At 43.6% G+C, this 16,298-nt stretch overlaps 1 protein-coding gene across 7 annotated transcripts in view; it reads left to right on the top strand.

Annotated features, from left to right (window-relative positions):
• The window catches only part of LOC110520604 (tensin-1), a 325,072-nt gene that overhangs the window by 197,864 nt on the left and 110,910 nt on the right, over window positions 1-16,298 (top strand). For all 7 annotated transcript variants that reach the window (XM_090230422.1, XM_090230420.1, XM_090230425.1 and 4 more), the window contains one exon: window positions 12,707-12,748. In XM_090230422.1, the coding sequence (XP_090086548.1) occupies window positions 12,707-12,748 (42 nt within the window). The remainder of the gene's footprint in view (window positions 1-12,706; window positions 12,749-16,298) is intronic.

The raw sequence follows: 16,298 nt of genomic DNA, 5'->3' as shown, positions 1-16,298 counted from the left end.
AATCAAGGCCCTGATTGGTGAATCACTTATCCATTCATAGCTTTTTGTCTGTTGACAAGGGTATGGATACTCATATACACAGTGCTTTTAATGTAGTGATTTCAACTTACATATTTGACACACAGGATTACATTGTGCATGTTTAATTTATACAGTAAGTATTATTCAACATGTCATCAGCTGGGATTTGAACTCACAACCTCTTGGTCCAATCTTCCTGCTACGCCACCATGTCCATGTCAACAGTCAGCTAATCTGACTTCTGTCATCATTCATTTGATTGACTTTTTTCAGTAATTTAAGGGTGTTCTGTATAGTGGTCTAATAGTGGTGGGGCACTTTACACTGTTATAATGTTACTCCTGAATCGCTACCATCAATAAGATACTTACTCCACCCTATTACTTACACCTATCCAGTTGTTTCAAATCTACAGATCTAAGTGCCTAGGGAGGAGAGGTTAGGGTTTATTTCTGGCCAGGCTCTAACTATACTGGCCCAGTAAGCACATGCCTTAGGGATATCCCTTATTGGGACAGTAGTAAGGTTGTTTGTCGTTGGTGCTGGTGGCCTGGGTTCAAGACTTGTTTAACACTTTTTTGGTTACTACATGATTCCATATGAGTTATTTCATAGTTTTGATGTCTTCACTATTATTCTACAATATAGAACATAGTAAAAACCTTTGACTGGTAATGTATGTTCATGTTATTATTTGGCAACAGTTACAACGCCCCTAACTGATCTAATTAAAATCTGTAGGAATACCCGTTGAGCACAAATTCTGACCACATTTCCACTATCCCTCATAAATTATAAATATTTATTATTTCTATATAGCTGAGCATCTCTCCACAATTTCCTTGAAATCCATGGCAACCATGTTCTGTGTACGTTTGGTGGGACGTTGATGGGAATGTTCTCCTAACCCTCAGAAAACTGGACACACGAATGTTCTTACAACGTCCCATAAAACGTGTCTAGAACATTAATGTTGTATATTCTGAGAACGTTGCAACCACCTTCTAGATAAGTTCTGTTTGACATTAAGGGAATTTTCTCCTAACTTTAACACCATAACATACTAAAAAGATTCCCAGAAGGTTTTTGATAACATAGATAGAATGTTCCCCTAACTAATGGAAACTGGGCACTCAAGTATTAGGGGAACATTACGAGTAACATTACAAAAACGCTCTCTCTCTCCCTAGATTTGTTAGCTAGGGAAAGTGTGACACCCTTGCTAGTTATTTCGGATCAGTAGTGTATTTTGTTGTTTGGATCATGTGACTCTTTCTCTTATACAGTCATAGAAAAAGTACCCAATTGTCATACATGTGTGAGATCAGACAGGTTAAGATATTAAAAAGTCATTGGTGATGATTTCTACAGTGTTGCATGATGGGAAACTAGTAGTTCAATGATATAATCAATCAGTGGTGTAAAAAGTACCCAATTTTCATACTTGAGTAGAAGTAAAGATACCTTAATAGAAAATGACTCAAGTAAAAGTGAAAGTCACCCAGTAAAATATTACTTGAGTAAAAGTCTAAAAGTATTTGGTTTTTAATATAATTAAGTATTAAAAGTAAAAGTTCAAATTATTTCAAATTCCTATATTAAGGAAACCAGATGGCACAATCTGGTTTTTTATTTTATTTCTGGATAGTCAAGGGAACACACTGCGTGAATTGGACCCTTTTCCTGTCCTGCTAAGCATTCAAAATGTAACGAGTACTTTTGGGTGTCAGGGAAATTGTATGGAGTAAAAAGTACATTATTTTCTTTAGAAATGTAGTGAAGTAAAAGTACTTAAGTAGTACTTTAAATTATTTTTACTTAAGTACTTTACACCACTGTTCTTATGTGGGTTACAATGTTTTATATAAAGTAGCTATATACCACATACACACAGACACTTCTCTCCAAAGCAACTTTCAGTACAGTACGTGATCACTGTGGGAATTGAACACTTACCAACTGATCCACACAGGACCCAGTATTTTTAATTTACAATCAGTGACCTCATTTCATCAATCAAGTACAAGGGAGGAGCAAAAATCCACAGACACTCGGCCCTCCGTGGAATGAGCTTGACACGTGTGCTTTAGAGTAATGGAAAATTAGAATACACACACACACACACACACACACACACACACACACACACACACACACACACACACACACACACACACACACACACACACACACACACACACACACACACACTTCTCCTCTGAGTAGGTATTTGTGGCTGTACTAGAGGTTTTAAGCATCATTGCCATATTAGTCGGGGCAGTGTATGTCTTGTCTACTGGCTGTGACTTTGATACAATGCCCAACGATTTAATGCCGGTCTTCTTACCTAGTGTTAGTGTGTGTATAGGCTATCGTCCCACTCAGTGGCTTCTCATATCACTCCAACAATGTGAAGCTAATGAGAGCCAGCCTGCTAGTCAGAACAACCCCGACCAATGACATCATGTATTTCCTTTAGACCTGGCTCTCCCCTCTCTCCTCTCTCTCCCTGTTTCTCTCCCTCTCTCCTCTCTCTCCCTGTTTCTCTCCCTCTCTCCTCTCTCTCCCTGTTTCTCTCTCTCCCTCTCTCTCCTCTCCTCTCTCTCCCTGTTTCTCTCCCTCTCTCCTCTCTCTCCCTGTTTCTCTCCCTCTCTCCTCTCTCTCCCTGTTTCTCTCCCTCTCTCCTCTCTCTCCCTGTTTCTCTCCCTCTCTCCTCTCTCTGTCTCTCTCTCTCCTCTCCTCTCTCTGCATGTTTCTTTCCCTCTCTCCTCTATCTCCCTGTTTCTCTCTCTCTCTCTCTGTTTCTCTCCCTCTCTCCTCTCTCTCCCTGTTTCTCTCCCTCTCTCCCCTCTCTCCCTGTTTCTCTCTCCCCTCTCTCCCTGTTTCTCTCTCCCCTCTCTCTGTCTCTCTGTCTCTCTGTCTCTCTCTCTTTCTCTTCCCATGGCTGTATATGGTTGTACTGCAGCAGCGTGACAGGGCTTCAGCAGTAGGGATGGAGATGAGATGGTCTCTCTGGGCTGGGCTAATGGAAGAGATGTGTCTCTTAGTGTAAATATTTACCACAGAGGGTTTATAGATGTTCCCACGCGCTCAAGGCGTATCTCTGCTTTTTTTTTTATCTCTGCATCTCTGCTTTTCCCCAGCTAGGTACGTAGGCATTCTAGGGCCACGAACAGCACCTTTTCACACAAAACACTATTGAAATATAACATGACAGGCCTGGGTCAAAATGGTATTTGAGGCATTTTAATGTATTTAAGGTGCTATTGATTTAACTTCCCTGGTGTGCCGGATCATTGGTTCCATTGTGCCAGGCAAGCTAAATCAAGTACACCGAAGTAATTGAAAGCCAACAGATTGCCTGCTATTTCTACCCAGATCCGATTATAACACACACTGTGGGATACACATGTGGACACAAAGATCACAGACACATATACATTGGGATCTGAAATGATTGACATCCTTGATAAAGATGAGAAGAAATGACTGTGTAAAATAAAGAATTCAAATGCTGAGCTATATTGTCTGCTCAAAAAGGATCAGGGAAATTATATTATTTTATACAAATACAATTTCTCAGAGAAAGAGATTTTGTTGAACAAGTAATACTTTTTCTCAAAAAGGTAAGGGGTCAAAATAATTGACACCCATGTTTTCAATAACTTTCAGTACCTCACCTTGTCAGGATAGCAGCACTGAGTCTTTAAAAATATATATATGCATTGGAGAACACTTTGGGAGGGATCTTAGACCGTTCCTCCATCCAGAATTTTTAGTCTGTGCTTATGGATTGCCCTCTTCCGCAGGTTTTCAATGAGTTTCATGTCCTGAGAATGGATGGCCATTGCAAAAAATGTAGATTTTGTTGCCAATTAACCATTTCTTTCATGTGTGCTTGGGGTATTGTCTTGCCGGAAGATCCACTTGAGGCCAAGTTTCAACCTGGTTTTTGGCTAAAATGTCCTGGCACTGGGTCAAGTTCTTGATGCTGTTGACATTAACAAGGGCCCCAGGACCAGTGGAAGCAAAATAACACCACCATCATATTTTACAGTCCTGGTGTGCGTGGCCAAAGAGCTCTGTTTTCATGTCATCCAGCAAATGTTAACGGCTGGTGTTTTCTCAACGGCATTGGCACATGGATTGGAACTGGTGCTTTGGTCAGATGACATGAAAATAGAGCTCTTTGGCCACTGGTGGGGTTTGGCGTCGAAATGAGAACGCAGAAAATAACCCCATACCTACTGCATAATATGGTGGTGGGTCTTTGTTGTTATGGGGCTAGTTTGTTTCCACTGGCCCTTGTTAAGGTCAACGGCATCATGAACTTTAGTCAGTAGCCAGTATCAGGACTCACGGAAAGGATGTTGTTGACCATTACTATTATGTCTGGCCATTCAAGTGTGAATGAAAAGGTGATAATGCAACCAGTCCATAGGAGGTGTAAATTTGGCTGTGGCAGTCACAAATTTTCATCAACCGGTGATTGTCAAGCAAATAACTGTCGGTCTCACGGTAATTGACCGTTAACTAACATAAACACATTTAGTATCTCCTGGCTTCCACACACAGCCTACAAGCCACGGGTGCCGACCTTAGGAACATCTACATTTTAAAATGTCTAATAAATCCATGTAATATAGACTACACCTTCACAATAAATCCATTATTTATTTTAGACAGGTCTAAAGAAGCATGATATGAAGAAAATGTCGTCTGTTTCAGGAGAACAGAATATCATACTCTGAGTTGTCCTTTATGTTAGGTCCTGATCTGGCTAGGCCAAATAGCTGTGGGCTACACTAGTTCATTTAGCAGACAAGATTTGCTTAGAATTCCGTGGCATTATTTTATAGTATGAAGAATACAATTGAACAAAGCTGACTAAAATAGAAATTATATTTTCTCCCAAACAATTTGAACAACATGCTGTTATTCTGTGTTGAGCAGTTAACAAAGAAGTACAGTGCCTTGCGAAAGTATTCGGCCCCCTTGAACTTTGCGACCTTTTGCCACATTTCAGGCTTCAAACATAAAGATATAAAACTGTATTTTTTTTGTGAAGAATCAACAACAAGTGTGTCACGTTCTGACCTTTATTTCCGTTGTTTTGTATTTATTTAGTATGGTCAGGGCGTGAGTTGGGTGGGCAGTCTATGTTTGTTTTTCTATGTTTTGGGGCATTTCTATGTTTTCGGCCTAGTATGGTTCTCAATCAGAGGCAGGTGTCATTAGTTGTCTCTGATTGAGAATCATACTTAGGTAGCCTGGGTTGCACTGTTTGTTTGTGGGTGATTGTCTATGTTAGTGGCTTGTGTCAGCACAGGTCTCATTTTGTAGCTTCACGGTCGTATTTGGTTTATTGTTTTCGTTACTCTTTTGCATAGTGTTCAGTCTTTCTATATTAAAGATTCACCATGGACACTTCCCACGCCGCATATTGGTCCTCTGATCCTTCTCGCCTCTCCTCTTCAGACGAAGAGGAGGACGATCGTGACAGAATCACCCACCAACCAAGGACCAAGCGGCGTGGTAGAAAACAGCGACGACAGCAGCAGCAGCAGCGGCAGCAACAACAACAGCGGCCGGCTTCACAGGACTACACAACTTGGGAGGAGATAGACAGATGGGCCATCGACCCAGGGAGAGTGCCGGAGCCCGCCTGGGATTCGATGGAGCAGTGCAAGGAAGGTTACAGGAGAATGAGGTTGGCGAAGGCAGCACGGCAGTGCGACAGGTACGAGAGACAGCCCCAAATTTTTTTTGGGGGGGGGCACACGAGGGGTGGAGCTAAGCCAGGTAGCAGACCTGCGCTCACTCCTCGTGCTTATTATAAGCAGCAAGATACTGGGCAGGCACCGTTTTATGCGGTTAAGCGCACGGTGTCGCCAGTACGTGTCCATAGCCCGGTGCGCTATAGGACAGCCCCCCGAGAGTGTCATGCGAGTGCGGGCATTGAGCCAGGGCGTATGGTGCCTGCTCAGCGGGTCTGGTCGCCGGTACGCAGTTTTGGCCCAGGGTATCCTGCGCCGGCTCTGCGTGCTGTGTCTCCGGGGCGCTGGGAGGGTGCAGTGCGTCCTCTGCCCGCGCTCCGCTCGTACCGGGCGACTGTGGGAATGGAGCCGAAGGGAGAGGTGCGTGTAGTAAGCACTAGATCTCCCGTGCTTACCCACAGCCCGGTTCAACCTGTGCCTGCACTCTGGACGGTCCGGGCTAGAGTGGTTATCCAGCCTGGGGAAGTGGTGCCAAGGTTGCGCACCAGAGCTCCAGTGCTCCCCCACAGCCCGGTCTTTCAGGTGCCTCCTCTTAACCCCAAGCCTCCTGAAGGTCTTCCCAGCCTGGTGGTTCCTGTGGCAGCCCCACGCACCAGGCTGTCTCTCTGTCTCCTCCCTGCAGGTGGTCCTGTCTGTCCGGCGCCGCTGCCGGAGTCTCCCGCCTGTCCGGCGCCTCTGCCGGAGCCTCCCGCCTGTCCGGCGCCTCTGCTGGAGCCTCCCGCCTGTCCGGCGCCTCTGCCGGAGCCTCCCGCCTGTCCGGCGCCGCTGCCGGAGCCTCCCGCCTGTCCGGCGCCGCTGCCGGAGCCTCCCGCCTGTCCGGCGCCGCTGCCGGAGCCTCCCGCCTGTCCGGCGCCGCTGCCGGAGCCTCCCGCCTGTCCGGCGCCGCTGCCGGAGCCCCTCTGCCCAGAGCAGCTGTCTCTCTGTCCCGAGCAGCTGTCTCTCTGTCCCGAGCAGCTGTCTCTCTGTCCCGAGCAGCTGTCTCTCTGTCCCGAGCAGCTGTCCCTCTGTCCCGAGCAGCTGTCCCTCTGTCCCGAGCTGCCCCTCTGTCCAGTGGGGTCATTGAGAGGGGTGGTCATGCTGAGAGAGCCACGGAGGCGGACAATAAGGCGGACTAAGACAATGATGAGGTGGGGTCCGCGTCCCGCGCCAGAGCCGCCACCGCGGACAGACGCCCACCCAGACCCTCCCCTATAGGTCAAGGTTTTGCGGCCGGAGTCCGCACCTTTGGGGGGGGGTACTGTCACGTTCTGACCTTTATTTCCGTTGTTTTGTATTTATTTAGTATGGTCAGGGCGTGAGTTGGGTGGGCAGTCTATGTTTGTTTTTCTATGTTTTGGGGCATTTCTATGTTTTCGGCCTAGTATGGTTCTCAATCAGAGGCAGGTGTCATTAGTTGTCTCTGATTGAGAATCATACTTAGGTAGCCTGGGTTGCACTGTTTGTTTGTGGGTGATTGTCTATGTTAGTGGCTTGTGTCAGCACAGGTCTCATTTTGTAGCTTCACGGTCGTATTTGGTTTATTGTTTTCGTTACTCTTTTGCATAGTGTTCAGTCTTTCTTTATTAAAGATTCACCATGGACACTTCCCACGCCGCATATTGGTCCTCTGATCCTTCTCGCCTCTCCTCTTCAGACGAAGAGGAGGACGATCGTGACAAAGTGGGACACAATCATGAAGTGGAACGACATTTATTGGTTATTTCAAACTTTTTTAACAAATCAAAAACTGAAAAATTGGGCGTGCAAAATTATTCAGCCCCTTTACTTTCAGTGCAGCGAACTCTCTCCAGAAGTTCAGTGAGGATATCTGAATGATCCAATGTTGACCTAAATGACTAATGATGATAAATACAATCCACCTGTGTGTAATCAAGTCTCCGTATAAATGCACCTGCACTGTGATAGTCTCAGAGGTCCGTTAAAAGCGCAGAGAGCATCATGAAGAACAAGGAACACACCAGGCAGGTCCGAGATACTGTTGTGAAGAAGTGTAAAGCCGGATTTGGATACAAAAAGATTTCCCAAGCTTTAAACATCCCAAGGAGCACTGTCCAAGCGATAATATTTAAATGGAAGGAGTATCAGACCACTGCAAATCTACCAAGACCTGGCCGTCCCTCTAAACTTTCAGCTCATACAAGGAGAAGACTGATCAGAGATGCAGCCAAGAGGCCCATGATCACTCTGGATGAACTGCAGAGATCTACAGCTGAGGTGGGAGACTCTGTCCATAGGACAACAATCAGTCGTATATTGCACAAATCTGGCATTATGGAAGAGTGGCAAGAAGAAAGCCATTTCTTAAAGATATCCATAAAAAGTGTTGTTTAAAGTTTGCCACAAGCCACCTGGGAGACACGCCAAACATGTGGAAGAAGGTGCTCTAGTCAGATGAAACCAAAATTGAACTTTTTGGCAACAATGCAAAAAGTTATGTTTGGCGTAAAAGCAACACAGCTGAACACACCATCTCCACTGTCAAACATGGTGGTGGCAGCATCATGGTTTGGGCCTGCTTTTTTTCAGCAGGGACAGGGAAGATGGTTAAAATTGATGGGAAGATGGATGGAGCCAAATACAGGACCATTCTGGAAGAAAACCTGATGGAGTCTGCAAAAGACCTGAGACTGGGACAGAGATTTGTCTTCCAACAAGACAATGATTCAAAACATAAAGCAAAATCTACAATGGAATGGTTCAAAAATAAACATATCCAGGTGTTAGAATGGCCAAGTCAAAGTCCAGACCTGAATCCAATCGAGAATCTGTGGAAAGAACTGAAAACTGCTGTTCACAAATGCTCTCCATCCAACCTCACTGAGCTTGAGCTGTTTTTCAAAGAGGAATGGGAAAAAATGTCAGTCTCTCGATGTGCAAAACTGATAGAGACATACCCCAAGCGACTTACAGCTGTAATCGCAGCAAAAGGTGGCGCTACAAAGTATTAACTTAAGGGGGCTGAATAATTTTGCACGCCCAATTTTTCAGTTTTTGATTTGTTAAAAAAGTTTGAAATATCCAATAAATGTCGTTCCACTTCATGATTGTGTCCCACTTGTTGTTGATTATTCACAAAAAAATACAGTTTTATGTCTTTATGTTTGAAGCCTGAAATGTGGCAAAAGGTCGCAAAGTTCAAGGGGGCCGAATACTTTCGCAAGGCACTGTAGGTACTACTATACTGTATGCTTAATTTAGAGTTATTAATGAAACTTTATTAGTTCTTCAAACGTTGGGCTATATGTTTTGATTTTTAATACATTGTAAGGCTGCATGATGCGACTAATGATGATCTGAAAAAAGTTGCTTGAAATGCATGAGCTCTGCTTTTTTTGTTGTTGCTCAGGCTGTACACAATACATCAGTCACTCATTCACAATTTGACAAGCACTTGATAAAGCCTCGGATTTAACACCGGCATCCCCTTTGTGTGGCCGTAATGCACCCCCCCCAAAAAAATCCATGCCTTTCTCATCCAGTGGCCATTGTGCGCTTCTCCCTGAGTGCTGCGTGCTTCATCACGTGATCAGGTATTTCTCACAGGTTACAAGTGAAGACAGACATCCGCATCCAATTCCGAGGTGCATAATAAAGATATTGGAAGAACTGTCCACTAGAGGTCGACCGATTATGATTTTTCAACGCCGATACCGAAACCGATTATTGGAGGCCCAAAAAAGCCGATACCGATCAATCGGCCGATTTAAAAAAAAAAATGTATTTGATGATGACAATTACAACAATACTGAATGAAGATTTATTTTAACTTAATATATGTTCAATTTGGTTTAAATAATGCAAAAACAAAGTGTTGGGGAAGAAAGTAAAAGTGCAATATGTGCCATGTAAGAAAGCTAAGGTTTAAGTTCCTTGCTCAGAACATGAGAACATATGAAAGCTGGTGGTTCCTTTTAACATGAGTCTTCAATATACCCAGTTAAGAAGTTTTAGGTTGTAGTTATTATAGGAATTATAGGGCTATTTCCCTCTATACCATTTGTATTTCATTAACCTTTGACTATTGGATGTTCTTATAGGCACTTTAGTATTGCCAGTGTAACAGTATAGCTTCCGTCCCTCTCCTCGCTCCTACCTGGACTCAAACCAGGAACACCAGGAACACAACGACAACAGCCACCCTCGAAGCAGCATTAACCATGCAGAGCAAGGGTAAAAACCACAGGCTCAGAGCGAGTGACGTTTGAAATGCTGTTAGCGCACACTAACTAGCTAGCCATTTCACTTTGGTTACACCGGCCTCATCTCGGGAGTTGATAGGCTTGAAGTCATAAGTAGCGCAATGCTTGACGCACAACGAAGAGCTGCTGGCAAAATGCTGAAAGTGCTGTTTGAATGAATGCTTACAGCCTGACAAATAATAATGATAATAAAATCGGCAAAATCGGTGTCCAAAAATACCGATTTCCAATTGTTATGAAAACTTGAAATCGGCCCTAATTGATCGGCCAATCCTGATTAATCGGTCGACCTCTACTGTCCACATTTACTTTTTGTAAGCCAGCAAGATGAGTAGTTCTACCAAACAGACAAAGCACTACACCGTGTCAGTCTACTATCCCCCATTGTACCAAACGTCGACCTATTATGTTCTGTGAAATAAATATCCCAAACATAGTCTGGGACCGTTGTGGGATGCGATAGATCCCAAACATAGTCTGGGACCGTTGTGGGATGCGATAGATCCCAAACATAGTCTGGGACCGTTGTGGGATGCGACAGATCCCAAACATAGTCTGGGACCGTTGTGGGATGCGACAGATCCCAAACATAGTCTGGGACCGTTGTGGGATGCGATAGATCCCAAACATAGTCTGGAACCGTTGTGGGATGCGATAGATCCCAAATTAATACAACCACTATCCCCCAAAAAATGTTTACGCAATCTGGCTGATGCAACTGATCAGAACGTTTAGCTTAAAATGTTGATAAACTATTAGGCTATTTCTTCACATTATAAGCGCAGCAATGTGCACATGATAATGGGCTATAGGCACAAATGTTCCATTAGCAGAAAACACCATTATCAAGTGACCGAAAATGCAATTATGCGTCTGATGCTTTTATTATAAAGGTACATTTTTATGGTGAAAATGATCTTCCCCAAACTTGAAACTCATGTGCTTCTTATATACTGTATATATATATACCAGTTAGGCTCTACAGCCATTGTAAAGCGGATAAATGTGCTTAATTTTAAGAAGTTAAATTCACCACTTAAGTTGTGATGCAAACCTTATCAAAACATATAGGACTATGGGCTAGGCCACATGAGGTGTGATACTAACCTTATTAAAACATATAGGACTATGGGCTAGGCTACTTGAGGTGTGATACTAACCTTATCAAAACATATAGGACTATGGGCTAGGCCACATGAGGTGTGATACTAACCTTATTAAAACATATAGGACTATGGGCTAGGCTACTTGAGGTGTGATACTAACCTTATTTAAACATATAGGACTATGGGCTAGGCTACTTGAGGTGTGATACTAACCTTATTAAAACAAATAGGACTATGGGCTAGGCTACTTGAGGTGTGTGACTGTGATTCGAAAAAGTAGCAAAAAAAGGGATTGTTTCTTATGCTGGGCATCATTCACAAGTGATAATACATCATTCACAAGTGATAATACATCATTCACAAGTGATAATACATCATTCACAAGTGATAATACATCATTCACAAGTTTTAATACATCATTCACAAGTGATAATACATCATTCACAAGTGATAATACATCATTCACAAGTGATAATACATCATTCACAAGTGATAATACATCATTCACAAGTGATAATACATCATTCACAAGTGATAGACTAATACTGTCACCCATCAGACTATTCTTGATTTAATCTTGTCTTTACATTTCCTAAATAATATATGTGTGACATTTGTTTCAATTTAGCATGGACCATTATCATGCACCTGTATCGAAAATACGTGTCATCTATTCACTTAAATAGCGAATGGAGGATGCTTTTCCCCGTGGTTCATTTTCATGACAGCTAGGTAGGCTATACTCCTGTTGTAAATATAATCAATGTGTTAATATTAGGAAAGTTGAGAAATAAATATTGTAGGCCTAGCCGATTAGAAGCCATCACTCTGTTTTCTCCCGCAATTGCATAGCCTATTGAAATGTTGCGCAACATGAGCTCATGGACTCTCATGAAGTGTTTGATTAGATTTTCTAATACATGTGCATTGGTGTCAGAGTGATTAGAGGGACAATAGAGTGCTGAGTACCAGGCAGTTAGCAAGTTTGTTAGGCTACTAATGACCATCAGCAGCATCAGAGCTTGGAGAGCCTAATTACCGTGACTAAACACGGTCACGTGGAATTTGACTGCCTTCATGACACGTGACCGCCGGTGTGGCGGTAATATGATTACCGCAACAGCCCTAGGTATAATCACAACCAAGCTTCCACATTACAGGTTGTGTAATGTATTTACAGTAGTCTCAACTTTTCTCTTGTCTCTCGCTCTCTTCCTCTCCCCCCCTCTCTCTTCCTCTCTCTTCCTCTCCCTCCCTCTCTTCCTCTCTCCTCCTCTCTCTCTCCCTCCCTCTCTCTCTCTCCCTCCCTCTCTCTCTCTCTCTCTCCCTCCCTCTCTCTTCCTCTCTCCTCCTCTCTCTCTCCCTCCCTCTCTCTCCCTCTCTCTTCCTCTCTCTCTCTCTTCCTCTCCCTCTGTCCCCCTCTCTCTCTCTCCCTCCCTCTCTCACTTCATATCTCTTCCTCTCCCTATCTCCCTCTTCTTCTCTTTCTCTCTCCCTCTCTCTTCCTTTCCCTCTCTCTCTCTCTCTCTCTCTCTCTCACTCTCTCTCGCTCTCTCTCTCTCTCTCTCTCGCTCTCTCTCTCTCTCTTCCTTCACCCTTCTAGGCACCTGGTAACGACATCCCCCTGAAGCATGTAGAGACCTTGGTGAGTCTGAGCTCTATCTTATTGTCTATGTGTGTGTGTGTGTATTATTGTTTCTAGCTAAAACACCTCAAACCATTAAAAGAGGGATTGGGGATGCTATTGTCCCATTGTGTTATTGTGATTGTGTTATTGTGATTGTGTTATTGTCATTGTGTTATTGTCATCGTGTTATTGTTATTGTCATTGTGTTATTGTCATTATGTTATTATCATTGTGCTGTTGTCATTGTGTTAATGTAATTGTGTTGTTGTCATTGTGTTATTGTCTTGTTGTCATTATGTTATTGCCATTGTCATTGTGTTATTGTCATTGTGTTATTGCCATTATGTTATTGTGATTGTGTTATTGTCATTGTGTTATTGCCATTATGTTATTGTCATTATGTTGTTATCATTGTGTTATTGTCATTGTGTTGTTGTCATTGTGTTGTCATTATGTTGTTGTCATTGTGTTGTTATCATTGTGTTATTGTCATTGTGTTGTTGTCATTATGTTGTCATTATGTTATTCTCATTGTGATACCAAGCCTGCCAGCTCTGAACCATGTTGCTCAGGTACATACAGAGTCTGTATGCATAGTATACTGTAAATACACACTAATCTACTGTGTTCATCCACAAAAGCACAGACGCAAATACACATTACACACCCACACACAGTCACACACACACACACACACACACACACACACACACACACACACACACACACACACACACACACACAGTCACACACACGCAGACACACACACACACACACACGCACACACACAGTCACACACACGCAGACACACACACACACACGCACACACACAGTCACACACACGCAGACACACACACACACACACACACACACACACACACACATAGTCACACACACACGCACGCACACACACACACAGTCACACACAAGCAGACACACACACACATACACACACGCGTGCGCACACACACACACAGTAATGAAATACACAACCAGGGTTTGTATATCATGTCTCCATTATATGGTCTGTATCAGTTGCTACTTCCAGTTAATTTTGTCCACGTATTTTTCGGGTTGTTATGTTTGAATTTGTGTGCTTGTTTAATGGTGTGTATCCCCTATCCAGTTCAGAGCCAGCCATGTGAGTTACCTATCCCAGCATACAGCATAGACTTCATTTTACACACCCTGTAAGGTTTGGACTGGGTCTTATTTAGTCTGAGAAAGGAAGTGTCACGTTACAGATTGGGACTCACCACCCAAAGCCAAGACGCAGCCAATATATAAAGAGGGAATAAACCACTACCCAAATATGTGTGTCTCTGTGTGTGTCTGTGTGTGGCTCTGTGTGTGTCTGTGTGTGTCTGTGTGTGTCTATTTGTGGCTCTGTGTGTGGCTCTGTGTGGCTCTGTGTGTGTCTGTGTTTGGCTCTGTGTGTGTCTGTGTGTGGCTCTGTGTGTGTCTGTGTGTGGCTCTGTGTGTGTCTGTATTTGGCTCTGTGTGTGTCTGTATTTGGCTCTGTGTGTGTCTGTATGTGGCTCTGTGTGTGTCTGTATGTGGCTCTGTGTGTGTCTGTATGTGGCTCTGTGTGTGTCTGTGTGTGGCTCTGTGTGTGTCTGTATGTGGCTCTGTGTGTGTCTGTATGTGGCTCTGTGTATGTCTGTATGTGGCTCTGTGTGTGTCTGTATTTGGCTCTGTGTGTGTCTGTATGTGGCTCTGTGTGTGTCTGTGTGTGGCTCTGTGTGTGTCTGTATGTGGCTCTGTGTGTGTCTGTATTTGGCTCTGTAGGTGTCTGTGTGTGGCTCTGTGTGTGTCTGTGTGTCTCTGTGTGTGTCTATTTGTGGCTCTGTGTGTGTCTGTGTGTGTCTGTGTGTGGCTCTGTGTGTGTCTGTGTGTGGCTCTGTAGGTGTCTGTGTGTGGCTGTGTGTGTGTCTGTGTGTGGCTCTGTAGGTGTCTGTGTGTGCTGGCTTTTTTATCTGTACGTTCCATTGGAAGTCTGCATGCAGAAATGTGGAAATGCTTAAGTGTATATTGTGTGTACTATATGTATAACCAATATATTGTGTGTAGTGTATAGCTAGTATATTGTGTGTGTACTGTATGTATAGCTAGTATATTGTGTGTACTGTGTGTATAGCTAGTATATTGTGTGTGTGTGTTATATGTATAGCTAGTATATTGTGTGTACTGTGTGTATAGCTAGTATATTGTGTGTACTATATGTATATCTAATATATTGTGTGTAGTGTATAGCTAGTATATTGTGTGTGTACTGTATGTATAGCTAGTATATTGTGTGTACTATATGTATATCTAATATATTGTGTGTAGTGTATAGCTAGTATATTGTGTGTGTACTGTATGTTTAACTAGTATATTGTGTGTACTATATGTATAACTAATATATTGTGTGTGTGTGTTATATGTATAGCTAGTATATTGTGTGTACTGTGTGTATAGCTAGTATATTGTGTGTACTATATGTATATCTAATATATTGTGTGTAGTGTATAGCTAGTATATTGTATGTGTGTTATATGTATAGCTAGTATATTGTGTGTACTGTATGTATAGCTAGTATATTGTGTGTGTGCTATATGTATATCTAGTATATTGTGTGTACTTTATAGCCAGTATATTGTTAGTGTGTACTTCTATGTGTGTAAGTCCACACTGTAGTTACATTTCACAATTCCACAGGTAAAAGAGTGAGTTTATCTTCTGTCTACTGTATAAACACATTTCTCCTATTCCAAACAAAGTGACAGCTGGCCCTCAACCCCTATCAGCTGATGCCAAACAAAGACCACACACACACACACACACACACACACACACACACACACACACACACACACACACACACACACACACACACACACACACACACACCACTGTATAACTGTCTGAATCAGACTAACAAAATGATAAACGACAGCTACGTCTAGTCTGACTACAACTTGGAATCCCATTTGGACCAAAAATATGCATTTAGACTCTGCTACAGCTTAGATGTAATCAGATAGCTATGATTCAATCATTGAAGTCGGGGGCTTAAACCGCTGGCATCCCGTGTTTAATTTAATGTAGACTCACTGTGGGCCAAATCCCCCTGATCTATTGACATCCTGTTTTACATCCCTCAAACAAATAGACTGAGGATATGTCTGTCTGTCTGAGGAGGGATGAGGAGGAGGGGGTCAATCTTCAGGGCTCCGTTTGCTGGAGGGATGTTTGGTGGAGTGTGGGGTGGTGGGCGGGATGTTAGGTGGAGTGTGGGGTGGTGGGGGTGGTTGGGGGGATGTTTGGTGGAGTGTGGGGTGGTGGGGGGGATGTTAGGTGGAGTGTGGGGTGGTGGGGGTGGTTGGGGGGATGTTTGGTGGAGTGTGGGGTGTCGGGTTGGTGGGGTGGATGTCAGGTGGAGTGGGGGTGGTGGGGGTGGTTGGGGGGATGTTTGGTGGAGTGTGGGGTGGTGGGGTGGATGTTAGGTGGAGTGTGGGGTGGTGGGGGTGGTTGGTGGAGTGTGGGGTGGTGGGGGTGGTGGGGTGGATGTTAGGTGGAGTGGGGG

Source organism: Oncorhynchus mykiss, chromosome 3, assembly GCF_057628025.1.
Source record: "Oncorhynchus mykiss isolate SJ-2025 chromosome 3, ASM5762802v1, whole genome shotgun sequence".
NCBI lineage: Eukaryota > Metazoa > Chordata > Actinopteri > Salmoniformes > Salmonidae > Oncorhynchus > Oncorhynchus mykiss.
This window is presented reverse-complemented; position numbering and strand designations above follow the sequence as displayed.